The sequence below is a fragment of the Cuculus canorus genome, chromosome 19, assembly GCF_017976375.1.
Source record: "Cuculus canorus isolate bCucCan1 chromosome 19, bCucCan1.pri, whole genome shotgun sequence".
Taxonomy (NCBI): domain Eukaryota; kingdom Metazoa; phylum Chordata; class Aves; order Cuculiformes; family Cuculidae; genus Cuculus; species Cuculus canorus.
Window position 1 is genome coordinate 10,113,617 of NC_071419.1, and position 24,246 is coordinate 10,137,862.

The 24,246-nt window shown below is 46.3% G+C and overlaps 1 protein-coding gene across 19 annotated transcripts in view; it reads right to left on the bottom strand.

The window, feature by feature from the left end:
- The window catches only part of CACNA1B (calcium voltage-gated channel subunit alpha1 B), a 309,668-nt gene that overhangs the window by 158,780 nt on the left and 126,642 nt on the right, over window positions 1-24,246 (bottom strand). For all 19 annotated transcript variants that reach the window (XM_054083988.1, XM_054083991.1, XM_054083987.1 and 16 more), the window contains one exon: window positions 11,108-11,211. In XM_054083988.1, the coding sequence (XP_053939963.1) occupies window positions 11,108-11,211 (104 nt within the window). The remainder of the gene's footprint in view (window positions 1-11,107; window positions 11,212-24,246) is intronic.

The following is a 24,246-nucleotide window of genomic DNA, read 5'->3' on the forward strand; positions in this document are numbered from 1 at the left end:
GAGCCTGGATGGCATGTGACATCTAGGGACTTAGTCCCACCTGAAGGAACGTAGCCCTGAAGGGTGGAGGGGAGCCAGATAACTCGAGTGGGTGAGCTGCTGGCAAAGGAACCAGCCAGCACTGCAGATGTTTGACTGAGTTACTCACAGGCCAAAATGAATTCTCCAGGTGGAGAAACAAAATTGGCCAAGACAGGAGGCTTAATTTGTAAGCTTTGTTGCTTGAACATGGAGCAGAGCCCACAAACAGATTTGATACTTGTCAGCAGCCTGTATAGCAGCCCACATCACTCAGGAGCAGAGGGGGACAAGCTGGAGGCAGGAGAGGGAAAACAGCAACTCCTTTGGCTGCCTGACATGCAAATCCAAGCAACATCACTGTGGGAAATGTGCTGGAAGAGTAGCAGTAGTACAAAATCATGTGTGTTGTGTTACTCGAGGGCTGCCTGGATGAGGACAGGTGAAGCCTTGAAAACCTCCTCTCTGTTTCAGCCCACCCCTTTTACAAACAGCAAAGAAAAAACTTCAAAAGCAACTCGGTGACAATTACCCACCTAACTCTCAGCAAGCTTTCAGCAACAGCTACGTTGAGGTAGGATTTTCCACAAGAGGCTGCGAAGGGACTGCAGAGGTAAGAACGTGCACTTGTAGCATCCCGGATATCTGAACGTGCTGGATGATAGGAGAGGTAAGAGGAATGCAATACCGTTTGCATTTCTCAGTAAAACCAAATCTCTTGTGTTCTTGGAAGCATGCAACCACTTGCTCAGGGGCTGTACATCACTTAATAGATCCTCCAGAGTGCCTTAGGGTGACTTCTAAGCACAGGGATCACACACACCTCCAAGCCTTCCAGCATCCCGAGAGCATCCACATGCAAGCAGAAACATTTAATTTCATTTTAAGGGCGCAAGTCCATTTCCTATCATTCATTTTGGTTAATCAACTGTGAGAAGGAAATAAAGAAAGAGCTTTCAGTTAACTTTTCCTTTCCTTTACAGGTCTGTTAAAGATGCTGGGGCTTGCCACCTTGTCCTAATCCAACCAAATCCCGACTGCTTGGTTGAAGCCAGTTAAATTAACGTGGCAGGCTCTTGCTGAGCCAGCTTTCCTTGTGCTCCTGCTATTCTGTAGGTCCAGCAATGCTTGCGTGATTGAGTCTGCTACCTCATACAATCACTCCCACAAAGCCCCTCGTGGCTTGCTTCACCAGGCTCTGACCCAGTTAATATTCCTAACATTTCATTCATCAACCACATCGGCAGCGCCACGCTTAAAGAAAAGCAGATTCTTGCTCCAGGGAAAGAATTTATTCCGCAGGTTCCTATCTCTGTCTTTCATCTTCCTAGAGAACAGTAAATCCTTGCTAAGGGGAATCCTCTGCTGGGTGCAACAAAAAACCCAACATCTCTATGACTGGAACTGTTTATACAACTACAGACACAAAGCCTTGGCTGTGCTAAACATTTACTTGCAAACTTGTTCTTTGAGAGACACTGAGGGAGTCCTAACAGCAAGAAAAAGAACCCATGGAGAGTGAGGAGGAACAAGATGGACAGCAGCGAGTGGAGAGAGAAAAAAGCAGATGCTCAGTGTTCAGGATGCAAGGGGACCTGCTAGGGATCTCTACCCTTCACGTGGGTGCTTGGGTGATTTCGGGCAGCGCAGAGGGAGGCAGGCAGGGCACCAGATAGGAAGGGGGGAATCTGAAGCACAGCAGCAAAGCTCAGGATCTGAGCAGGCACAGCAGACACCACCATCCTTCGATTCTAGAAGCATTTCGCTTCAGCAGGGTGCACTGTCACCAGGGAACCACCGGTAGCACCGGTGACTCTTTGAACTCTTTTTAGAGATTAAAGGACCAAGCTAAGTCCACAAGACACCTCCAAGACCATGAAAGGGACTGCCAGGGAGGCAGTGGCAGGAGAACAGCAACCCTGCAAGGATGGTGCTCCACAAAGGCACCAACCTTTGGCATTTCTCACAATATCTCCTCCAGAAGAGGAGGAAAGGTAACCACAGCAGGGGCTGAATTATTCATGGCAGCACACAGAAGGCAAGGGGAAGGGACAAGGAAGAGAAGAGCGAGCATCATTCGCGTCAGTGCATTAACCTGTTTGTATGCTGGTGAGTTAGAAATATAGGTGGAGGGTAGAATCAGATTTGGCTTAGGAAAGAAAAATACAAAATAAATCCAGGAGTAAATAAACAAGCAGTGCAATTTCCAGCTGCCTGGACACGAGGTGCCATGGCCTGTAGCTGGGAAGATGCAAACCCAAGACAACATGGCTCAGCTGCACTCATAGCTGGCACCTTGCGCCCAGAAGGGCTGCGAACAACATGAGAGGACAACAGCAAGGGCATTGGTTTCTTTATCATAGCATCGGATATCGTAACCACAGCAAGCCTCGGGAATACTGCAGGATGAGCCAAGGTATGGTTATTCTCATTTACAAATGAAATCCAGAGAAACCTGCAAGCAAAATGAGAAATAATTCAAATCCTCTGTTTTACTGACTTGAAAGCATGAATACAAATGCACGTAGAGCGCTGTGAAATCACTGAGTTTAGATACTTCTAAAAATAGGCCCAGGTCACAACTGAACACAGGTGAAGTGCGTCAATTAGAAAGCCCACCTGGGACAAGAAGACAAAGCATGAAATGCACCTCGTTTAGGCAAGAGGAAAATGTGAGGGAGGTGAAAGAAAGCACTTTCCAGGGGCACAGGGAGATCAAAACTGGGAAGCACTGGAAGGAGATGAAGCCGAGCAACTGATTCACCTGGAAAACCATAAGTAAGAATTTCTTCACACTAGTGATATTGGCTACCTCTAAGATATAATTTTCCTGCCCATAGAGTTGGTTTTCTAGGAAGTCAGAGTTTGGAACCTTGCTATTAAAGAAGGAAAACCCAGAGCAGGACTGAGATTTATTAAGGCTGAAGACAACAAAGCTCTGTGGCTCGTCATCTGCCCCAGGTTGTCCCAATCAGCTGCACAAAATCCCGAAGCACAGAGCATTACCTATTTCTATCTCACTTGGAGCTACACTCAGCCAGGATCACACTGAGCAGGGTCCCAGGAGGCACGTCTGTCTCTCCCACACTGAGCCCACTTATGCAGACCCAGCTGAGCTGCTTAATCTGTCCTAATATCCACTGCATAGGAGTAAGGACTGGCTTAATCAGTCCTGCACAGCTACAGCTGCTTCTGCTTCCTCATTGCTCTAAAGAGGGAAAAAAATATAGCTCTCCTCAACCAGCTGATAAAAGATAGAGGTATCACTGAGGGACAGATACCTCAGCACTGAGCCTCACTTCACAGTCACTTTTATCACGGAACCTAGCAGGAAGATGCTTTAAATACAAGCCAGATGTGGGATACTTCTTGTATTTCTAGAAAGAGAAGAGGAACAGCACCGAGTTGAAACCTTCAATGCACCTTCCTTCCTTTTGTCTTTATGTTCAGCTTGTGCCAATTCCCCTTTGATTCCACCCAATCCAATTTGAAAAGCTGTGAGTGCTACAGCTGGGCAAACCTGGCTCAAAGGAGGCAACAACAAAGAGAGAAAATGGAATTAAAAAGTACCATTTATCTCATAGTATCAGCCTGCTGCAATTTCTGGACAAACCTCCTGGTCTGTTCATCAAATCTCCACCACAGAGACCCCAGGAAATTCAAATTTAGGTCTTCTATGTATCATTCCTATATCACAGGATTTATTTTCCATCGGGGCTCAACAGAAGGGCAAATAAAGGCGGTCCATCTCTCCTATACTAACCAAAACCACAAAAGGAGCTAAGGACCAGCATTTGATAGGACATGCAGCTTGGTGAGACAATTGGTGAGACAAAGCTCACGTGGAAAGTCGTTGTTCCCTGAGCCTTTTCTGCAAGAAACTTAGATTCTCTGTTTCCCTTGTTTGCAACAATGGCTTTGATAAAAAGGGCGATAAGCAAGGAATGACAGAAAAGAACATTTCTTTTACCCAGTCTTTTCCCTCGTTTTTAAGCACAGGCTGGGGAGAGACTAAAAGCAATAAGAAAGCAAGCAGAATCTCATATCTTTTCATGATACAGCTCTTCTGCTGCAAATAATTAACACCAACCAAAGTCAGATCTCAGCAGGTAACAGCGAACTTGGAGCAAACTTGCAGGGAAAGTGAATGCTTGTCTCTGTAATGAGGGAGAAGGAGGACAGAAGAGCGCTTTGCCATTATGACAAATTAATCAGCCTGATTCTTTCTCCAGCCTCTGCACGTCTTGCAGGCTGAACATTTTATGATCTCAATCTGGCAAAAATCCTCAGGATGGGAAAACATGTCATGAAACTCAGCAGAGCAAGGCACCGAGGCAGCTGGTTCAGCTAGGCCTGGATGGAGCTGTGCTTCCTCCCAGGGAGCTGCTCTAACAGTGCAAAAGCCTCAGTGACCCGAGGTACAACAGGCAGAAAAAGATATTCCCTAGGAAGACTGAAGCACACAACAGAGAGAGTGTTTTTTAAAGGGTCTGCGCCCCGAGAGCATCACCCCACGCTGCAGACTGCTCAGAACAGGGTACAGAAGCGAAGAATTAAAGCACTGTTTACCCTCCCCCCTTGTTCGCCTGCAAGGTGCCAGCATGGTCTGTAGCTGCGTTCCTTGCCAGGCTCCTGCTGTCACAAAGATGCTGCAGTCACTGAAAATCTCTCCCTGTGGCTCTTATACCAGGTGGTCCCATACAACAAGAGGCAGGTGTTGCACATCTCGGGACAGAACAGCTCTGCACCGTGTTACGGTCGTACTTAAGCAGGGAAGATGCAAACTGGCCACTGCGGTGCCTCCCCACGCTCCGTTATTGCAGCCAGATGAGTAAACCTCAGGAAAGATCATTACTGTCTACTGGCTGGTCTGGAAATACCTCAGGCTTCACCATAAATATTTAAGGACATGACAGGCAGCATTTTTCACACTCAAGAAACACAGATTCTCAGTATTCAAATGCATCATTCACAGTGCGCTGCCCTCTCTGGCCAGCAGCCCTGCTGTCTCGCCACCCTCACCACTCCCCACCGCTGCGTCAAACAGTGCCAAAAAGCACTGAGCCTTTAAATAAGTTAAATCATCTTCCTCACAGCATCCCATGATAACGTTTATCCTCTTTGCATTGTGTAATCCAAAGCATCAAAACAGTCACAAATGTATTGTACAGAATCATCCAGCTCATTACCAGCCAAAATTAACACCCAACTCAACGCCCAAGCAGTAGAAAACTCCATAATTCCCACCAGCCCACGGAAGAAAGCTGCTAGCTGGGCTGAGAGGGGGCTGAGGGCTGGGAGAGGAAGAGCAGCAAGATGAGAAAAACAGCGTTGGAAATCACTGCTAAAGAGTGGAACATCAGGAAGCTAAGGTGGATGTGGAGGTGGGTTCCCATCTCTTGGTGGCAACAGCCGCCAGGGCTGGAGGGCAGAGGGCTGCAGCCTCGAAGCAAGAAAACAGTGCAGAGGAAGAAAAAGAATGAATGCTGGTCGGGATTTCAAATTCAATAGCAGGTATTTTTTCCCCTTTTCATGGTGAACTGCAGAACCACGTGCAGAGTTCAACAAAAAAATTATTGGGGTCATCATAGGGCGTTTTCCAGTCAGAATTGAAGCCGAATCCCACGACATCCCAAACAGCAAACAACTCTATGATTAGAGAAAACTGAAAGACATCTGGGGTCAGCCTCCCCTGGCATGATTTGGAACCAGAATATTCCCACGGTGCTGCCAGAGGCAGCCAATCTGTTTTTCTGTGGAAAAATTGTATTCCCTGTGATGGATGCATTTACAGCTACCTGAGCTACTAAGTTTTTACAAATAATCTAATAAGAAAGAATAACCACCCACCCCAGTCAACACAAAGAGAATGTTTCAAGAGAAACCGTAGAATCATGGAATGGGTTGGGATGGAAGGGACCTATACGCTGGCCTGCCATGGGCAGAGATGCCTTCCACTGGTTCCAGTTGCTCCAAGCCCCATCCAACCTGGCCTTGAACACCTCCAGGGATGGGGCAGCCACCACTGCTCTGGGCAACCTGGACCAGGGCCTCAGAGGAAGACATTTCTGCCTAAAGTCTCATCTCCATCTCCCCTCTTTCAGCAGAAAACTGTTCCCCCTTGTCCTACCCCTCCCAGTGCCTGATAAAGAACCCCTCTCCCCAGCTTTCCTGTAGGCTCCAGGTATGTTATGGATACAAATTCCTACAGGTTTTCACTGCTGCTGCTGTTCCACTCTGCACTGGAAACTTCAAAATGCCACCCCAGGTTTCTGGAACCAAGCTGCCCCAGCTTTCTGGAACAAGGTTAGCATGGCTGGAATGGTTTCTCGCAGTTAAAACAGAGAAATAAAGTCAAGGGCAGCTCTCCAGCATGAATAAAACCTGGTTCCTCCTTTGGGTAGATGGATGGTTAAGCAGAGCATTAACCAGGTGTTTAATTTTCTCCTTTTCTCTGTGTGTGTTTCTATTTTCCCTTCTTTGCGTCTGTGACTGGAGAGGTATAAGGCTCGAGCAGTCACATGCTTCCCAGCAGCTGGATGAGTAGAAGACACCCAGTGCCTGCCCATGCTGATCAAGTAAGCAGACCTCTAGAGTTCATGTGAAGAAGCAAAGGAGCCTAACAAATGTGTTAATGCTATCCAAGGGGAGAGAAACCTCTTCCCCTACTTCCGCTTTCCTGGCCCCAAACAGTCCCGATCTTCTCTAGAATCAGCTGTAGCACTCAATAAAAGCTCCTCCAGAAGAAAATAATCTGTGCTTTTCTGCTCTGTTGCTGCCTCCAGGGCTGTTGAGTTCTATCAGCTCCCTGAGGGATCAAGCACCACAGAGGGAAAACAGAAAGCAGTGGGGAGACATAATGTAGGGTGCAAAGGAAAAGCTCCAACAAAGGATGCAACCTCACGTTACCATCAGTCCAAAGGATGCTATGCTCCTGCTGAAGAGCCCCTCATCCTCCGTAAACAAGCAAAGGCAATTCCTGGGTTTCAGGAGCTGTTTCAATTGCAGATCACTCGTATATCTGTGACCACTGCAGGACTCCAGAAAACCTCTAAATCCTACCATATTCACAGCTGGAGAACAGCACAGTCTGGTTTTGGTTGTGATGGGCAGCCTGGCAACGAGGAGCTGCTCCCAGTTTCCCCAGACAAAGCCCCACCGCTAGCACTGTGGTGAGCAGGTGCAGCACAGCATCCACTGCAACAAACGTCTTTTGTAAGGACATAAAACAGCCAAACATCCCTATTGCACCATCAGAAATAAGAAGTCTGCAACACCACCACAGCCCATCTCCTAGGATCAGTGTGGAAACCTGGATATTCAAAGGCACAAGCAGAGCCGAGCTCTGTTGGCAGTCTGGACCCAGTGCTTGCATCAGGGAGGGGATAGGAACAGAAGGCAGAGTGTGCCATTTAGGGAGGGTATTTAGCTATTAACTGATTACAAGAGCACTGGCAGTGCTTTGATCAGCACACATGAGGAGGACACGCTGTACAGCAGTCTCATTTAATCTGAATTACGCAGTCAACATGCTTCCAATCACATCTTTACCAGGTACTCAGAGGTTTTTGTCATATCAGCTGTGGCCCAAGATTGTGAGTTCTTTTTAAACTAAGGTTTTACCAACAGATTCCCACATCTCCCTATAACTCCCGTGTCTTTCCTTTTATCATAATTTGAGAAGAATCAGCAGAAGGGAAAGGTTGTTTGCTCTTTATTTTAAAACAGGTACCATCCCTTCTGTAGCATTTGCGATGCAAACACTTCTGCATTTTGCTAGCAGCTGAGACTCGGGATCCTAATCGAGTCAATCTATATGCACTGCTCAAACAGATAAAGTCCACTCGTATTCAGTACCTCAGTGTTGACACCGGTTCAAAAATAACTATGGAAAGGCAGAAAATTCCATTAAGAGTTATAGCAAAACTCTGTATAATCTAGTGTCAGTAGGAAGCTCAATAACTTGTTGTCATTTCAGATTATTTATATTGCCATAATCTGTGATAGCTTCTGCATACCTGTTTGAGAAATTTGCAGCTTCCTTATTGCCCACTGAGGAACACAAATACATGAGAGGAAATAGCTCAGCACCAACAGCAGTAAAAAATACTCAGGTACAAGCTTTTTCTGTGGCTTTTCAAGGTACAGACAAGCGGCATGCTGAAGCTTAACCCCCTAAATGCCAATGATGTACATGGCAAGGTACTGGAAAATAAAATATAACCTGACCAAGAGGGCTTTTGTGAAACAGGACAGAAAGAAAGATTGCACACAAGCCCAGGAAACTGGTGACCTAACAACAGCTTTACAATTGTTTCCTTGGGGAGTTACATTCCCTCTTTCAACCCCTCTGTTTTCTCTCTGTGATGTGCAGAGGAGAGCAGAACACTGCATCGCTCCCAGGATACAGCCAGGATAACACTAAAGCCTATGAAGTGCGCAGATCATCAAAATAAGCAGCAGGTGAGTGGTTTCCGAGTTAATTCTGTTCATGGGCTATTTGTAGAGCCCTTAACCCTGCATCAACTTTGTTTTATTGAAACAGGAACATGGGATATTGCTAAGAGTCTCTGCTGCAGGAGCCACTAGCTGACCCTGTCGCTGGGGCATGGATGGCACAATGTCCTTTAGTGAAACTGTAGCCTATGGAAGTCAACATGCATTTGTCAGTGGCCCCTTCTCCCTGCACATTCAGCCAGGGAAATAACCACCCCAGCTGGTCAACAGAGGAGAATTTCCTTCTCTACTGCACACTAGCGTGGCCCCACCTTGAGTGCTGGGTGCGATTTTGGGCAATATATACAGGATTTAAAGCTATGAGAGCGTCCAGAGGAAGGCACAAAGTTGGTGAAGGGTTTAGAGGGGAAACTATGAGGAACAGCTGAAGTCACTTCGTGTGTTCAGCCAGGAGAAGAGGAAACCGAGGAGAGACCTCATCGTGGTCTACAGCTTCCTCACAAGGGGAGGAGGGGGAGAAGCAGGCATTAAACTCTTCTCTCTGGCAACCAATCAAAGGACCCAAAGGAATGGCATGAAGATGAGCTGGGAGAGGGTCAGGTTGGACATTAGGAAAAGGTTCATCCAGGGGGTGGTGGAGCACTGGAACAGCTGCCCAGGGAAGCAGTCACAGCACCAACCCTAACAGTATTCCAGAATCATTTGGCCAACTCCCTCAGACACACAGTGTGAATGTCGGGGGTGTCCTGTGCAAGGACAGGAGTTGGACTCAATGTTCCTTGTGGGTCCTTTCCGACTCAGGTCATTACACGATTCTCTTTTTTCCATAGTGCCGTCTGGAGCTTTTAATCAGAAAACATATAGGCAGTAGTCTCTGCCTTCTTATGGTCTTACCATCTTTTCTGGTGCCTTCCCATCCCCAGTCCATTCAGATATACCCAGTTTCCTTCATTGCTTAATAGCCAGAGCCCACCAGCAGCCTGCTGAGCAGTGTGGTCAACACCTCTGCTACAATGTTTGTTTTCTTCAATCTCTCCACAGGAATTATTCCAACCAAGGACATCAAACCACTATGCAAAACAGAATTTAAAAGCTTCCCTCTGTGAAGACGATGTTATCATCCTCACCACTAACAAAGGGAAACCTGATACACAGGGCTGCATCTTTTATAGAAGATACACATTTATACAATATTCCTATTTTGCCCCAAGCAACAAGAGGCTTTCAGGAGAGCCAGACAGCGGTCTCCACCTTTCGGTCAGCAAACATGTTTGAATCCAGCACAAAGGAACAGGAGCCCGCAGGCTTCCGAGTTTTCTTTTAAATGACAAGTATCATTACAGCCAACGCGGGCTGACCCCACTGTGGATCGAGGGAGATGAACTACCTAACGAACCATAATCAGCTCTGGCTCTGGCGCTCGCTTTAAATCATGCGTCAGACAAGTATGGTCACGAAGCTTTCTTTTACAAAGCCTCTGATACAACAGGATGTCTGACGAATGGCTTTGATCGGTTATTGATCATGGCCATTATTCCTGGACTGAAGGAAAAGCAAAGTGCACGACACGGCCTCCTCCGTGACCCTGCCTTGTAGCAGCACGTCTATCCTAGTCCTCAAACAAAACTGCATTGCTGCCTCCCTGCTCCTGCGGGCTTTAAGGACAAGGATCCTCAATAAAATAACAAAATCGAACACGAGTCTGTCTTTTAGAAAACATTTTTCTTTTTCTAGTAATTTAAAGAGCAAAGGTGCAGCACTGAAGGGCTTTTACTTAACTCTTTTCTCTCTTCCCGTGTTGCCAAGACCCAGAAATAGATCTACATTATTTAGATCACCTAGGTGGGCTAAGGAGAAACTGTGCAAAATGAGGTGCCAAAGTCTAAGACACTGCAAACCATTAGGAGAGTCAGGTTGTTAATTCCAGCTCAGATTTCCATGGCTGCTGGGGATATTCCAGCTAGTCTTCAAACTTAGCAACTTCACCTCCACAATGGCCCAGCCCCAAAATTCATAACCAACAAACACCAAATCCTTGGCTGACCCCTGGGGTTTGAACATCAAGAGATCAGCGTGTCCCCAAAATCCAGACAGTGGCTTAAACTGTTACAGATTTTAAAAAATAGTAATAAATAACTAAATCCAAGCAACAAAAGGCAACCCTGAGATCTTTTAATTGCTTTTTGTTTGAGCTTCCCATTTCTCCATGCTGCACAGATAGACCAAGTGCATTATGAACATTTTGATGTCCAACTCCATCACTCAAGCATTCATATCGGCATCAGTGGGTTCCTGACAGGTTTTCAGCATGATGCAGGAGTTAGTGCTGGCTGCTCAGATCCGAGTCAGTATAATTAGAAGGAGCTCACTGAGCTCTTGGGTCTGTATTCAGAATCATCTCAGTTAAGGTTTTTTTACCAGCCTATTCCCCCTCCTATAGCTCTATAGTCTTACAGAAATATTCCACCGCAAGGAAAGGACAGGGTAGGAAATGTGTGAAGAGGCACAACATACAATATGAAGTCTCACCCCATCTTCTCTTTTTGTCCTACATCCTCTCGCAGTGTTAAACGCAACGTGCCTTCCCTTTCCATATCCAAGTGAGAACAAACAAGTCACTAGAGTGTCTTACCCTGATAAGACGCCCAGCACCAAGTTGAGCATGAAGAAGGAGCCAATGATGATGAGAGGGATGAAGTAAAGCCAGTTCCAGGTATTTCCTGCAGCATCGTTTGTCTGGAAATAAAAAGAAAAGGAGAGAGAAAAACAAATACGAATCAGCCTCAGAAAGAAAATCTCATTAGGAAGTGCAGGGCAGTGGTCAAAGGACATTCCCTTTGGATTTCCACAGGGCTGTCCACCACTGGTGTACCGGTCAGTTCCGTTACATTCACCATGTATGGTTTAGTGATGCACAGGTACAGCTTGACTCAATGATCTCAAAGGTCTTTTGTTATGTCAGCAAAACCAAGCTGGTTGCCCACCATCCACACCACAATTTGTTATGCTTTCCAGTGAGAAGATTCATCTACTTCCACTGCTCCAGGCTGACCCTGCTGCAGGGCCAAAACATGCTTTTAAGTGACCTACCCCTGCATAGGCTTTCTACACCAGCCTCCTCCCTTCCCACCCCAAGTCTGACTCCCCCGTGCTGAGCATCAATGTCACATTCTGAAAGGAGACACTCGACAACAGGAGGGAACCACAGCCTTCCGTTAATCTGGGTTGCAATTAAGGCCGAGCATGGCACCCTGCCCAGAACATGCGCATACAATCAGAGCAGAAGGCGGCAAGAAGCCTGCAAGAAAACGAGGCATCTTCAGAGCGTTTGCAATTCCACATCTGCTTACTCAGCGCTTTGGGCTTCCATCATCAAAACCTGTCTGAGGTTCCCTGAGTAAGCACCAGTCTAGATTAAGGGGAGGAGAGGGTTGTTCAGTTTATGACAAAGTTTCTGCATTCATCAACCACAAGGGAGCTCTTCAAGGAACTGCTGAAAAGTAAAATGCCACATGGCCATTTACTGAAGCCAAGTGCCGAGAAAAATGCAAATTCTTCTCTTGTAAGTGAAAAATGCTGCAATTTGAGAACCTGATGGCAGGTGGAACGGGGAGTAGAAGGAAAGCAAAAAGAAAACACCCAAAGACATTCTCCTCCTCCTGCAGATAGTAAAGAATAACACAAACACAGAGCTCACCTACCCCCCCAGCAGCAGAGGCTGGCAGAAACTACAGAAGTGTTCTCAAACACCAACTTGCAAAAAAAATGCATTCATTCTAACAGATAAAGGTGTCTTTAACTCATTATCTGTGGTGCTTTTTGGTCGCTATTCCAAACCTTGTTTGCAAGAATAATTTTTGCAGAAAGATTTACAGAAAAAAAAAAGGCGCTTAAATGGGCTTTATTTCAGCCACACAAGTTCACGCTGCCACCTCAAAATGTAGCTGCATGAGTAGAACTCACCCAATCAACAAGTAAAGTCAACGTGTGATGCAGATGACAGATGTCACAGCATTTCTTGCAGGTAATAATATTTATAGCAAGTAAATACCTTCTGAGACATTTTTAATACAGTGCATATCTACCTAAATTCTTCCTTAAGGAACATACTCTGGATGAAACACATGACAAACATTTCTCCAAATAGCAAACATCTTCAGAAATATCTATGTCAGTTGATCAGTGACTCACCCGAGAGGAACAGCAACTAACTAACCTTGCCACAGACCTCCTCTGCTAAAGGCAAAACCAGCGTGTGACAGACAAGTGAATGTGAAGAGAAAACAGGCTGGGAAAACGAGCAGAAAGACAGGGAAAACTTTGTGTGTTCCAGTCTCTCCTTATGGCTTTGTAATATCTCTTACAATACTTCTCATCCCACTCCAGCAGTGTCATTTCTTCATGCACTGTTTTGACTTCCCATTCCTCTCTCCTTCTGCTTTTAGCTATTTTCTTTCCCTGCTCTCCTGCACCGTGTCTCTACAGATGGGTTCGGATGAAGCAAGGACACTCATCCTCTGTGCTTCTTCCCCAACGCATAGAATCATTTGGTTGGCAAAGACTTTTGAGATCATGGAGTCCAACCGGACTTGTCCACTACTAAACGAGATCCCTGAGCACCTCACCTACCCATCTTTTAAATACCTCCACGTGTAGGGACTCAACCACTGCCCTGGGCAGCCTCTGCCAGTGGCCGAGAACCCTTGCAGAGAAGAAACGTTTCTTGATATCCAATCTAAGCTTCCTGTGGAGCAACTCAAGGCCATTTCCCCTTGTTCTGCCACTTGTTACTTCGGAGAAGAGACCAACACCCACCTCACCACAACCTCCTTTCAGGCAGTTGTAGCCAGTGATAAGGTCTCCTGTCAGCCTTCTTTTCTCCAGGCTAAACAACCCCAAGTCCCTCAGGTGCTCCCAGAACCCCTGGTCTCCAGACCCTTCCACGGCTCCGTTCCCCTTCTCCAGATGCGCTCCAGACCCTCAATATCTTTCTTGTAATAAGGGGCCCAAAACTGAACCCAAGATTCGAGTTGTGGCCTCTCCAGTGCTGGGAACAGGGGAAGGAACCCTTCGGGGAAGTGCCCGACACTGCTCCAGCCTGCTCTCCTGGGATCAGCAGAGCAAAGACCACGTTTTTATATTTAGAGGCTGCTCGTCATTTCTTGATTTGTGTGGCGGCAGCCCTCTTTTCTCCAGCTGGAGCAAGGACATCCCATTCAGGAAGGCTGGGGACTGCCATCAGCCAGGCAAGGGAGGTTGGAGAGCCATCCCACAAGGAAGAGCTGGAGGAAGGGAACAGATGGGAGAAGGGAAACCACATAAACATGCGAAAAGAGTGCAGTAGGTTCACTGCTGCCAAATGATCGTTTATCATTTATTTATTCATTTGAAGCCCAAACTTGGCGACAGTTCCACAATTCCATGCCACGATCAAAGCCCTTAAAAATGAAATGTGCTGAAATGCGACTAATTAACCACCCTCCTCTGAGCATTTGCTACAGTACCTCATGCTCAGGGCAGGGCCTCACTCCATTTCCTCTGCCTCACACACAAGGATAAACCAGAGGGCAAAACACCTGGCAAAGGGATTGACAGAAGACTTCTCCTGCGAAAGCAGAGCCTTCATGGTCATGCAGAACCTTTCCCAGTGTTTCCAAGCACACTTGAAGCCAATTACAGTTTACGGTACTGGCTCCACCATGTTGAGATGCTTTAATCAATCAGACCTGTTTACTGCCAGGACAACCAAACTCCTCTCCTCCCAGAAAAGCAACCAGAGACCCACAGGCACCTCTGGTTGAGCCGAGGAGAGGAGGCAGCCTTCTGCCTCCAGAATCACTGAGGCTTCGGCTGTGGCCCAGCTCCAGGCTTGTTCATTAAGCACAATGAGCCAAGAGATCAAATCAATTTTTATGTTCCAGCTAAAACATTTCACTGGTAACGCCTGGCTGACTGTCAGTGCTACTTGATCCTAACCACAGCTCCAACCCAATGGGGAAGAAGGAGAAACAAAATACTCATCATGATGTGACAGAATTACATTCAGACACAATAAGGGCTTACAGGAGGGCTCCCTCACTGCTCAGGAGCCAAGAAACCAACGGGTGAGTAACGAGGCTGCAGGTCTTTTCACAAGCACCACCTGAACAATAACCACATCAAGCTGAAGACTTGCTCTGGGCACCAGTACTGAGCAGCTCATGTCTCTTAAACTTGGCAGCACAAGCTTCCCACAGGAGAGGTGCTGCACAGTAAGAAACAGGCACAGGAAGTCTAAGAGATGCTTTCAGGGTTGCAGTGGGACCCAGAGAAGGAGCCCATATGAACTCTGCAGCCCCTGGCACACCCTTCCCAACAAGCCCAGCTGCCACAAGCCCTTTGCCCAACCTCGGTTCAGCTCCAGGCTGCTTCCACCCTCTGACACAGTGCTTGCAAATACGTGTGCCCACTAAAATTTCACAGCTGGTGCCTCCTCCTTTCATTTCCTCCCTCCGCCCTGCTAAAAGTCTGACCTAAAATCCCAACAGCATCATCCTTCTAGCCTCTTCTGTGTGACTCTGCTTCATTATCCACCCTGAAGCCTTATGCCATTGCTCAGCAGGAATGCCTAGATCACAGCTGGATGCCAAAGGACAACCTTTATACGTTGGGTCTCCACACAGGTGGCTTTAAGCACCTCGGGGCTCTCTCTTCCCTTTCATGCAGCTCTGAGCACATCGCTGGCAGTGACAGCACAGCCATCTCTCTCCAGAGGTAGGTGGGTGAATAGTATATGTCATCTATAACAAATGTAGAAGCTAAAAAGGCTTCTGTCATGCAGAGAGATTAATGTCCTGAACTCCAAACACAGCTGAAGAGAACAGACTGTACTCCAGCAAAGCACAAGATACTTCCCACAACCAAGCCTGTTGTGACTTGTCCAACGCCAGAGAAAGGCCGGCACTGATACTCGCTTTGTCTCTCAGATACCACGAGCTGTTAGGCCACTGCTTCATTATGTTAACAAGATGGCAGCTGCAACTAATTATTAATTCATTTAAACATATGCTTCTTAAACAATTGACTTGAAAGCAGCCTACTGGTGCTTGCAACGTGCTGCAGAGTCCAGAAATGCTTTTATATCGCCTTTTATCTTCCTTTCTGCAGCCCTGGCTGTAGCCCGTGTTCCTGATAAGGCAGAGCCCTTGTGCCTGGCTGCCCTGAGATGAGTTTATCCTGTGGCCGGAGATTCTTGCTGCTGCAAGGCCAGAAACCAGCCCATCACTACAAAATTATTTTTTACTCCCAAGTAAAAAGTCGTAGGACAAGAGAAAATGGCGCAAGGTTGCACCAGGGCATGTTCAGATTAGATATTAGCAAAAATTTCTTCACTGAAAGGGTTCTGAGGCACTAGAAAAGGCTGCCCAAGGCAGTGGCCGAATCCTCATCTCTGGAGGTCTTTAAGAGATGGGCATATGAGGTGCTCAGGGATGTGCTTTATTAGTGGATGGGCACAGTTAGACTTGATGATCTCAAAGGTCTATGAAAATGGTCAGCAAAGCTTTGCCTGCTCTGACATCCTTCTCCCAGCCCATCCCCACACTGGCAGTACAGCACCAGCTCTCCGAGGACTTCACCTACTTTCAGCTCGGTGCTCCCCACAGCTGGGGCATCACCAGGGGAGCCTCGCAGCCCATCAGCCTCCCGGCCAAATCCCACACACTGCTGACTTCAAACAGGGCTGATCAAAGGGAGCGGGAGATGGTTTGGTAAGGGAAGGAGCGTGTAAATACTCTGCAGCACTTCCTTGCCAGTAAGGCTTCCGTCTGCAGTGGAGAGTTACTGGGAAAACTATGACAGCCCTTGCAGGAAAAAAAAAAACCCAGCAGCCCCAGGGAAGGGAAGCCTGTGCAGTTTCTGCCAGGGATGCTCGATCACTGTTTGCATCAGCAATGAGATTCTGGTTCTGGAATTCCAAAATAACAAACACACAATTACGTGAGATTTGGTTTACATACAGCCCTGTGAACAGGCAAGTGGCTGCCTCTGTTCAACGCATGGCAAGTCTTCGGTTGTGGAAGACTTACAAAATGCAAATTAGAGCAAGTCAAATAAGGAATAATTCCTCAAATCCTGCTCCTTTTTCTCTAAGCAGATAGCACAGCTGCCCACAACCTTCCACTCTCCTCTGGCCTCTGCGACACCACCTAAACCTGCATTTCACGTGGTGAGAGGGACAGGGGATTCCCACGTACCTGGGCAGGCGTGCCACTGAGCAGCAGACAGCAAACTGATGTACTAAGGCAATGCCCCATGATGTATCTGAGCCCTCATGGATCCGTGATCCAAAGCTGAAAGCTTCTCCTCGCTGGTGCAATGAGAAGACCTGCCACGGCTCTGCACTGCCCACAGCCCTGTTCAGCACATGCCAAGGACCAAGGGAGCCAGGCACTACTAGGATGTCTTTAAATAACTTACTCAAATAACATATTAAGCACAGCTGAACCTGTTTAAATCCTCCTGGGCAACACAAAAGCTGCAGAACAGCAAAGACCTTTGCCATAGGACAATCCCAGGTGGTGCATGGCAGGGTCTGGGTATCCTAATTGGAGACTGCTGTGCTGCAATGAACCTAAGCAAAAAAAAAAAAATCTCATGTTTCAGCTCCCAATTTCCAGGTTCCTGATCAAAACACCATCATTCTCTTCGCTTTTCTCCCAAAATCATCTCTATGCCTACCTGCAGTCTCTTTATTTCTGCACTGGGAGGAAGAGAGAGCTCAGGCATGTCCACATGCAAGGCTACACCAGGTCAACTCTATTATAGAATCATAGAATCACCAGGTTGGAAAGGACCCACCGGATCATCGAGTCCAACCATGTGAACACTTCATGGTAAGCCTATAATTAATACAAATTATACAGTCATCCTAATGACTTTCAACTTGCACTCAGGAAGCTGCTCCACAGGGATCTGCTGCGGAGGGTCAGCTGCTGATAGGACTGACCCTCCGCAGCAGATCCCCTTCTGCACCCACACGGGTGCAAACTCCTTTCTGCAACTGTCATGGTTGGCAGGCAGCTCTCAAAGACAGTAGCTGTATAGCAGCCTTCAGCAGAGCTTCTCTGCCAGCTCCTAGGCAGCCAAAATGCCTTTATAGGTGTTCTGCTGACTTTGGAGGTTTAAACGAGACCTTAAGGGCAGCATCCATAGAAGCATAAAGTCACAAACCATCCTACCACATACCAGCACCAACCTCAGTAAGAAGTCCCAGAACAAGGTCTAGGCATGTCCTGCAGGCAGATGGAGATCAAGGCTTCCCTGGCAGTGCAAAGATGCTGCTTAGGCCACTCAAGTTGTTACAAACCCATTCCGTCTTAAGAGTTGCTCCACTTTTCTACCAGGAGAGCAACAAAACAACTTTTTTTTCCTCCGAGCGCAAAGCCATTCTGCCACTTACAGGAATTTCTTCTTTCAGCCACTTTTGACAGGAGCAGCAACCCTGAGGCAACGGTTCCACATCTCCAAGGAAGAAATTCTGCCACCACTTTGCTCAGCGCATTGTCCATCGATGTGAAAAATGAGTAATTAATGGGCTAACAAGTAATCCTTTGGAAATGTTTCCAGAGTGGGGTTCAATAACAAAAGGACCTAATCTAACAGATACAGCCAAAGCTGAAACACCACAGACTATAGCTCTTTACTATATTTTTAATCAAAATGCATAGTACACCTAGCATTTATTGACTTTAATCTAATCAATGGCAAAGCCTGATTTATTTGGGGCAATTAAAGTGCACTCTTCCCTTAGATAAGTGCTTTTGCATTGAGGAAAACTCTCAGCTGACTTCAAGAGATGAACTCTTTTTCCCCTTCATCTGATGCTTCACAATTCACTCCTCACTACTTCCGTCAATTAGCAATGCTATTTACGGTTAATTTATTTCTATTTGTTCCTATTCTTAGGATTAGGTGAACACAGAAATTGCACAGAACAAACCCAAAAACATTAAAAGCCTGTACAACGAGCACATGGAGCCCCGCCTTGCCAGGCACGCTTTCTCCAGGCACAAAGTAACTCCCACCGAGCTCTTCGTCAGAAACAGGCAGACCTTGCACAACAAGGTATAAGGGCAGAAAACCCAAATTTGCTGAGAAAAGCCATTCTGAATCAATGATGACCTACACTATTCACAACACAATCGCAGACTCAAATGACATTTAATCTGGTCACTGCTCTGAGATGCTACATAGTCCACATTACCATAATATCCCAAAGTGTCAATCTTCACTTCAGTAGAGTGCAAAGTGCCTTCACAGATGAAGAAGGAGACATAGAGGATTCATATCAACTTAATAGGTTCAAATCCAAATCTACCTCACATCACAAGTCACTGAATATATAGCTGTGGACAGGTATAAGCTTTCCTACTCTAATATTAGACATACCCATCATTATTTGCACCGTGTTTGTAAGCAAAGCCCTTGGGGGAAAGTCATAGAATCATAAAATCATTAAAGTTGGAAAAGATCTCTAAGCTCATCCAGTCCAACCCCACCGTGCCTGCTAAACCACGTTCCCAGGTGCCACGTGTACATGTTTTCTGAACCCCTCCAGGGGTGGAGACTCCATCACTGCCCTGGGCAGCCTCTGCCAGGGCTTCACCACTCTCAGTAAAGAAATTTTTCATAATATCCAGTCTAAACCTCCCTTGGCACAACTTGAGGCCATTTCTTCTTGTCCTATCACTTGTTACTTGGGAGAAGAGACCAGCACCCACCTCACCACAACCTCCTTTCAGGCAGTTGTAAAGGGTGATAAGGTCTCCCCTGAACCTAAAAATACCCCTGCCCTAAAATCCAACCTGTCGAAGCACAGGTCAATGTATTTGTCAGATTAGAGGATGAGAAATTCGTCTTCCCTCTTAAAAAGATAAACTCAAGCCTAAAATCTAGCAGTACATTGAATAGCTTTATTGTATTTCAGGTTTATTTTAGACCAACGTGACCACAAAAGGAGACTGGAAGGATTTGTATAAACTTCTTAAAAACATTGCAGCCTTCAGAAATAAGTCCAGGGGATAATGAAGAGGCCTCAGTCCTCCATCAGCAACAAACTGGGACGAGCTGAGAAGGAGGACAGCATCTTTCTCAGCTCCAGCGAAAGTCGTAACTTAATATCTCATTCAGTTGAGCTGTTAAGACATTTTTGTTCTATTCCACTTATCCAGTTACAAAAAAAAAGATATTAAAACCTACAACTTAAAAAAAAAAAATCTTTTTTTTCCTTTTCTTTTTCCTTTTTTTCCCTTCTTAATCTTTTTTTATCTTTTTTTTCCTACTTTTTTACCTGCATTTCTTTGGATGAACTGAAAACAGAAGGGAAAAAAAAAAACCCAAAACCAAATACATCTTTTTAAAAGCTTTAATCTTACAAGTCTTATATAGCCTTTTTCACCCAGAAGCACCACCAAGCCCTGCACTGAGGCCACTGCTGCTACCCCCAGCTTTAGAGAAGGTAAAGCTGGGTCACAGCCACGTGAAAGAAGAGCTGCTTTCATGTTTCTCAACAGACCAGCAGAAGTCCCAACTCTCAAGCCCTGACCTAATGTGCTGGCTTACGTAAAATACCAGAATAAAAAAAAAAATCCCTATTCTCCTATCCAATTCCAGCGTAAATACAATCTTGGCACAATGTCATTCCAATAACTTTGGCTACTGACTTTCAGATGTTATAGTCCATTTGCAGAGAGCATCTGCTGTCCGGCTCCGCAGGGACACGACAGCCGGGGATGGGGGGAGTGCTGGCCATTGACCCTTCCAAGCAAAATTAAATTGGCAGAGAGGTGCATTTCCGATGGATGCTCAGGGATTGGACCAGGGCAGGGAGATGACAGAGCACCTGCCTGACATGCTCATCTGTGTGAAGGATAAAACTACAGCGAGCTGGGTACTGAAATCAGTGGTCAGCCCAAATCACACTCCTACACATGCTCTGCACAGCGAGGCAGGGTTGGATTGGGGTTCAAATATCTGCCTTGAGCATCCCTTTATCTGCAATCAGTGGATTCAGGTCGTTCGGAACAAGTGCCCTTGTATGTAGAAGAGGGGAATTAAAATGGAAGAGCTCCAGCCCAGCAAGCTGCAGGGAAACTTGGAGTAAGGTCCAAATACTGCTTCTTGTGGGTTTATCTGCTTACGTGTACTTAAAACTCCTTAGCTGGAGGTTTCCACATGTGGCTGTGGGGTGAGCACAATCTCAAGAAGCCCTAAGGTCCATAGGAGGTTCAGCTAACAATTCAATACTGGAGGATCTCCTCCTAGAGCTGTGCCGATTCCATCCAGTCCCGGAGGTATCCCACTCCACCTGCTCATCCCTGCACCCTGCGGAGCTCCCCTGGCACCCAGAGGTCCCAAAACGACAGCCACAGTGCATTCAACAACCAAATACACAACACTCGGGCAATAAGTGTGGTCCATGTGTCTTACGCTTTCCCAGTGGACAAACAGGCACGCTGAAATCAAGGTGAAGCACATCTTTCCCATCACACACCAGAACAACGTTTCTTCTGTTCCAGGAAGAGAAATCCCTTCCACACAGTGGGCAGTAAAAACAGAGAGGGAATAGCAGCTCAAGCAAGATCTTCACAACATCGAACAAGAGTACAAGGCTCCCATCACTATATGGGGCAGAAGATCCAAGCGGAAGGCTCAAGCAGAGGAGATGATTGTTTAAAAAAGGAAAAATATATACACACTAAAGGAAAAATTAATGCATACACTTTGGTAATTAGGGTTTTGATACTCTAGAATTCAAATTTTCTAGCTTTTCTTTCCAATGACAAGAGTTAGAAAGTAGCAAATAAAAGAAGAAAGGAGTTATAATTGTCTTGAACACATGAATCCAGGAGCCAGGCTTTCAGAGGAAAGCTTCCAAACGCATAAAATCAACCCAAAGACCAGAAGACTCTCAGTAAAATCCTAGAAGCTGGCCGCATTTATTTTTGCTACAATACTGCCAGCCATGTATGAACATGTTTTAACTATAGTTACTGCACGCAGGAATAATGTTAATTCAGCCAAATTTAAATAAGAGCAAATCCTTCCTTTTGTTTCTCCCCTTCTCCAGCCTTATAGAGCTGGGAAGACTGCAAAAGCAAACCCGCTGCTGTTTTATGCCTTGATCCGAAGGCTTATGGCACAATAATTCAATACGTAAATATGCTAACAGGATCTCTCGATAAAAAATTCATCCTTTCCCCAGATAGTGTGGACTCACTCAGCTGCTTTATTCATGAGCGTGCCTGCCTGGCACGGTGAAAGCTCTTTCACTGTCAAAAATTACGGGCTGGCCAAGGGACTCTACCTATTTTTTACATCTGTTTTTGTAATGTCTCCTCCCTTTTCTTTTATTTTTAAATGGCAGTGGAGTTTAATTATGGATGTAAGCTTGGTCTAGGCAATTCCTGTTGGAAACAGGCAATGCACATTCACGATAAGGAAGGTCAATCCTCAGGTACTGAGGAGAAAGCATTATCTCAGCAACCCCACCCCACGAGGCAGTTACGGCACTGAAGCTGTCTGGAACATGCATTTTAGATATGTGAGGATCTTCTGCAAAGTCACAGAGCAAATTAATGGTGCGATGATGAACAGAGCCCCGAAAGACCAAAGCTGTAACCAGAAGTACCCAAATGCATCTCACGGGCTACCTGCAGCCCAAAACCCTTTTGTTTGACTAGGAGCCTTTAGGTGCGACACAGGCCAAGGCACTGCCTTGCTGATGACCACAACACCCAGCCCACAGCCACCCAGAATTGCCATGGGGGAATCCACACCAAGCCAGACCCATTCTTCTCAATGCCCTCAAATGCAATATCTAATAGAATCGCAAAACCATAGAATCATAGAATAGTTTGGGTTGGAAGGGACCTTGAAGATCATCCAGTTCCAACCTGCTGCCATGGGCAGGGACACCTCCCACCGGATCAGGCTGCCCAAGGCCCATCCAACCCGGCCTTGAACACCTCCAGGGATGGAGCAGCCACAACTTCCCTGGGCAACCTGGGCCAGTGCCTCAGCATTGTCACGGTAAAGAAATTCTTCCTAAAAGAAGAATTTTATTCCTAGTAGAAAAGAAGAAATTTATTCCTAGTAGAATAAACTTTTCCTCCCATTCAGCAGCTCTTGTGGCCAGCAGCCTCTATGTCAGCAAGACAAAGCCAGTCACATGGACCGACTCCCAGAACACTGAAACAATCCAATACTCAATCATTTTCTGCTTTTAGATTAGGAAATTGTGGGTCAATGCCCAAAGCAATTGTAGAGAATGACAGTCCTAAGAATAACGTGCAGGATTCCTTATCATCTTAAATACAGATCTAGATTCTTCCTGGTTTTCCCTTTAAACATTGCCTGCAAAAAGCTTCCCAAGAAATTTTGAATAGTAGAAATCTGTTTAAATTAATTAAAGTTTTGATTCCATTGTGGAAAATTGTAACAATAGTCTATTACATGCATGCATTCTTCAGCAGAGGATTGGGATTGAGCAGAGTTATCAATCTATTTAGGTTAAGTCACTTCATTTTGTCTTCTAATGAGACTACCTTCAGCGGTACAGCTTCTCTTCTAGTTAATTATGAGAAGAAAATATCCTTGGAAATACATTTACAGCTCACCAAAGTAGCCGGAGCTGAGAGCTCAGTCACGCAACATTCCGAGCACAGTAAAGCCCTTAGGTCCAAGGGTCCTTTGTCAATGCAAACCCTGCTTCTCACGACACGCGTCCAAAGCTATTTTATCACTAGCGTTTTCCTATTTCAGACAAAAGGCAGTAAAACAAAACAGTCAGAGAGAGCCCAGAAGAGCCCACAAAGACGATCCGGGGGCTGGAGAACCTTCTGTGTGAGGACAGGCTAAGAGAGTTGGGGTTGTTCAGCCTGGAAAAGAGAAGGCTTGGGGGAGACCTTAGAGCAGCTTCCAGTGCTGAAAGGGGCTCCAGGAAAGCTGGGGAGGGGCTCTTGATCAGAGAGTGCAGCGAGAGGATGAGGGGGAATGGTTTTCAGCTGAAAGAGGGGAGACTGAGATGAGATCTTAGGAAGAAATGTTTTGCTGTGAGGGTGGGGAGGCCCTGGCCCAGGTTGCCCAGAGCAGTGGTGGCTGCCCCATCCCTGGAGGTGTTCAAGGCCAGGTTGGATGGGGCTTGGAGCAACCTGATCCAGTGGGAGGTGTCCCTGCCCATGGCAAGGAGTTGGAACTAGATGGACTTTAAGGTCCCTTCCAACCCAAACCATTCTATGATTCTATGAACTATTATTAAAACATAGCATTAAATGCTTCAAATGACACTGGCCCTGTTTAGGAAACATCTGGTCAAAAAAAAATGGGAACTATGCAGTTTTTTCTCTTGGCTTCCTCCCATGCCATATGGAGCAGTCAGTCTCCACCACTGGAAGGTCTCATTACACTGCAGTCTGTGTCTGGAATTACTCCCTGACCCTGCGACAGACTGACTTCTGGCCAGTGAGCTTGGCGGCTGGAACCGGCATTGCTGCAGCACCACAAGCTCTGCATAGCATCATTTCTCCAAATTTACCCAGTTCTCTGCTCACAAACAAATGAGCAAATATTTTTTAATCCAGCTAAATGGCAGCTGGTGCTTCCACCATAACAGCCAAAACAAGTTCTCCAGCTGCCTGGGCTGTACCCAGAGACCTTGCATAGCCACAAAGCCATGTAGATGAACTTTCTCAGTTTTGCATGACTTTTTCATCTGGAAACTAGGCAAGGTGA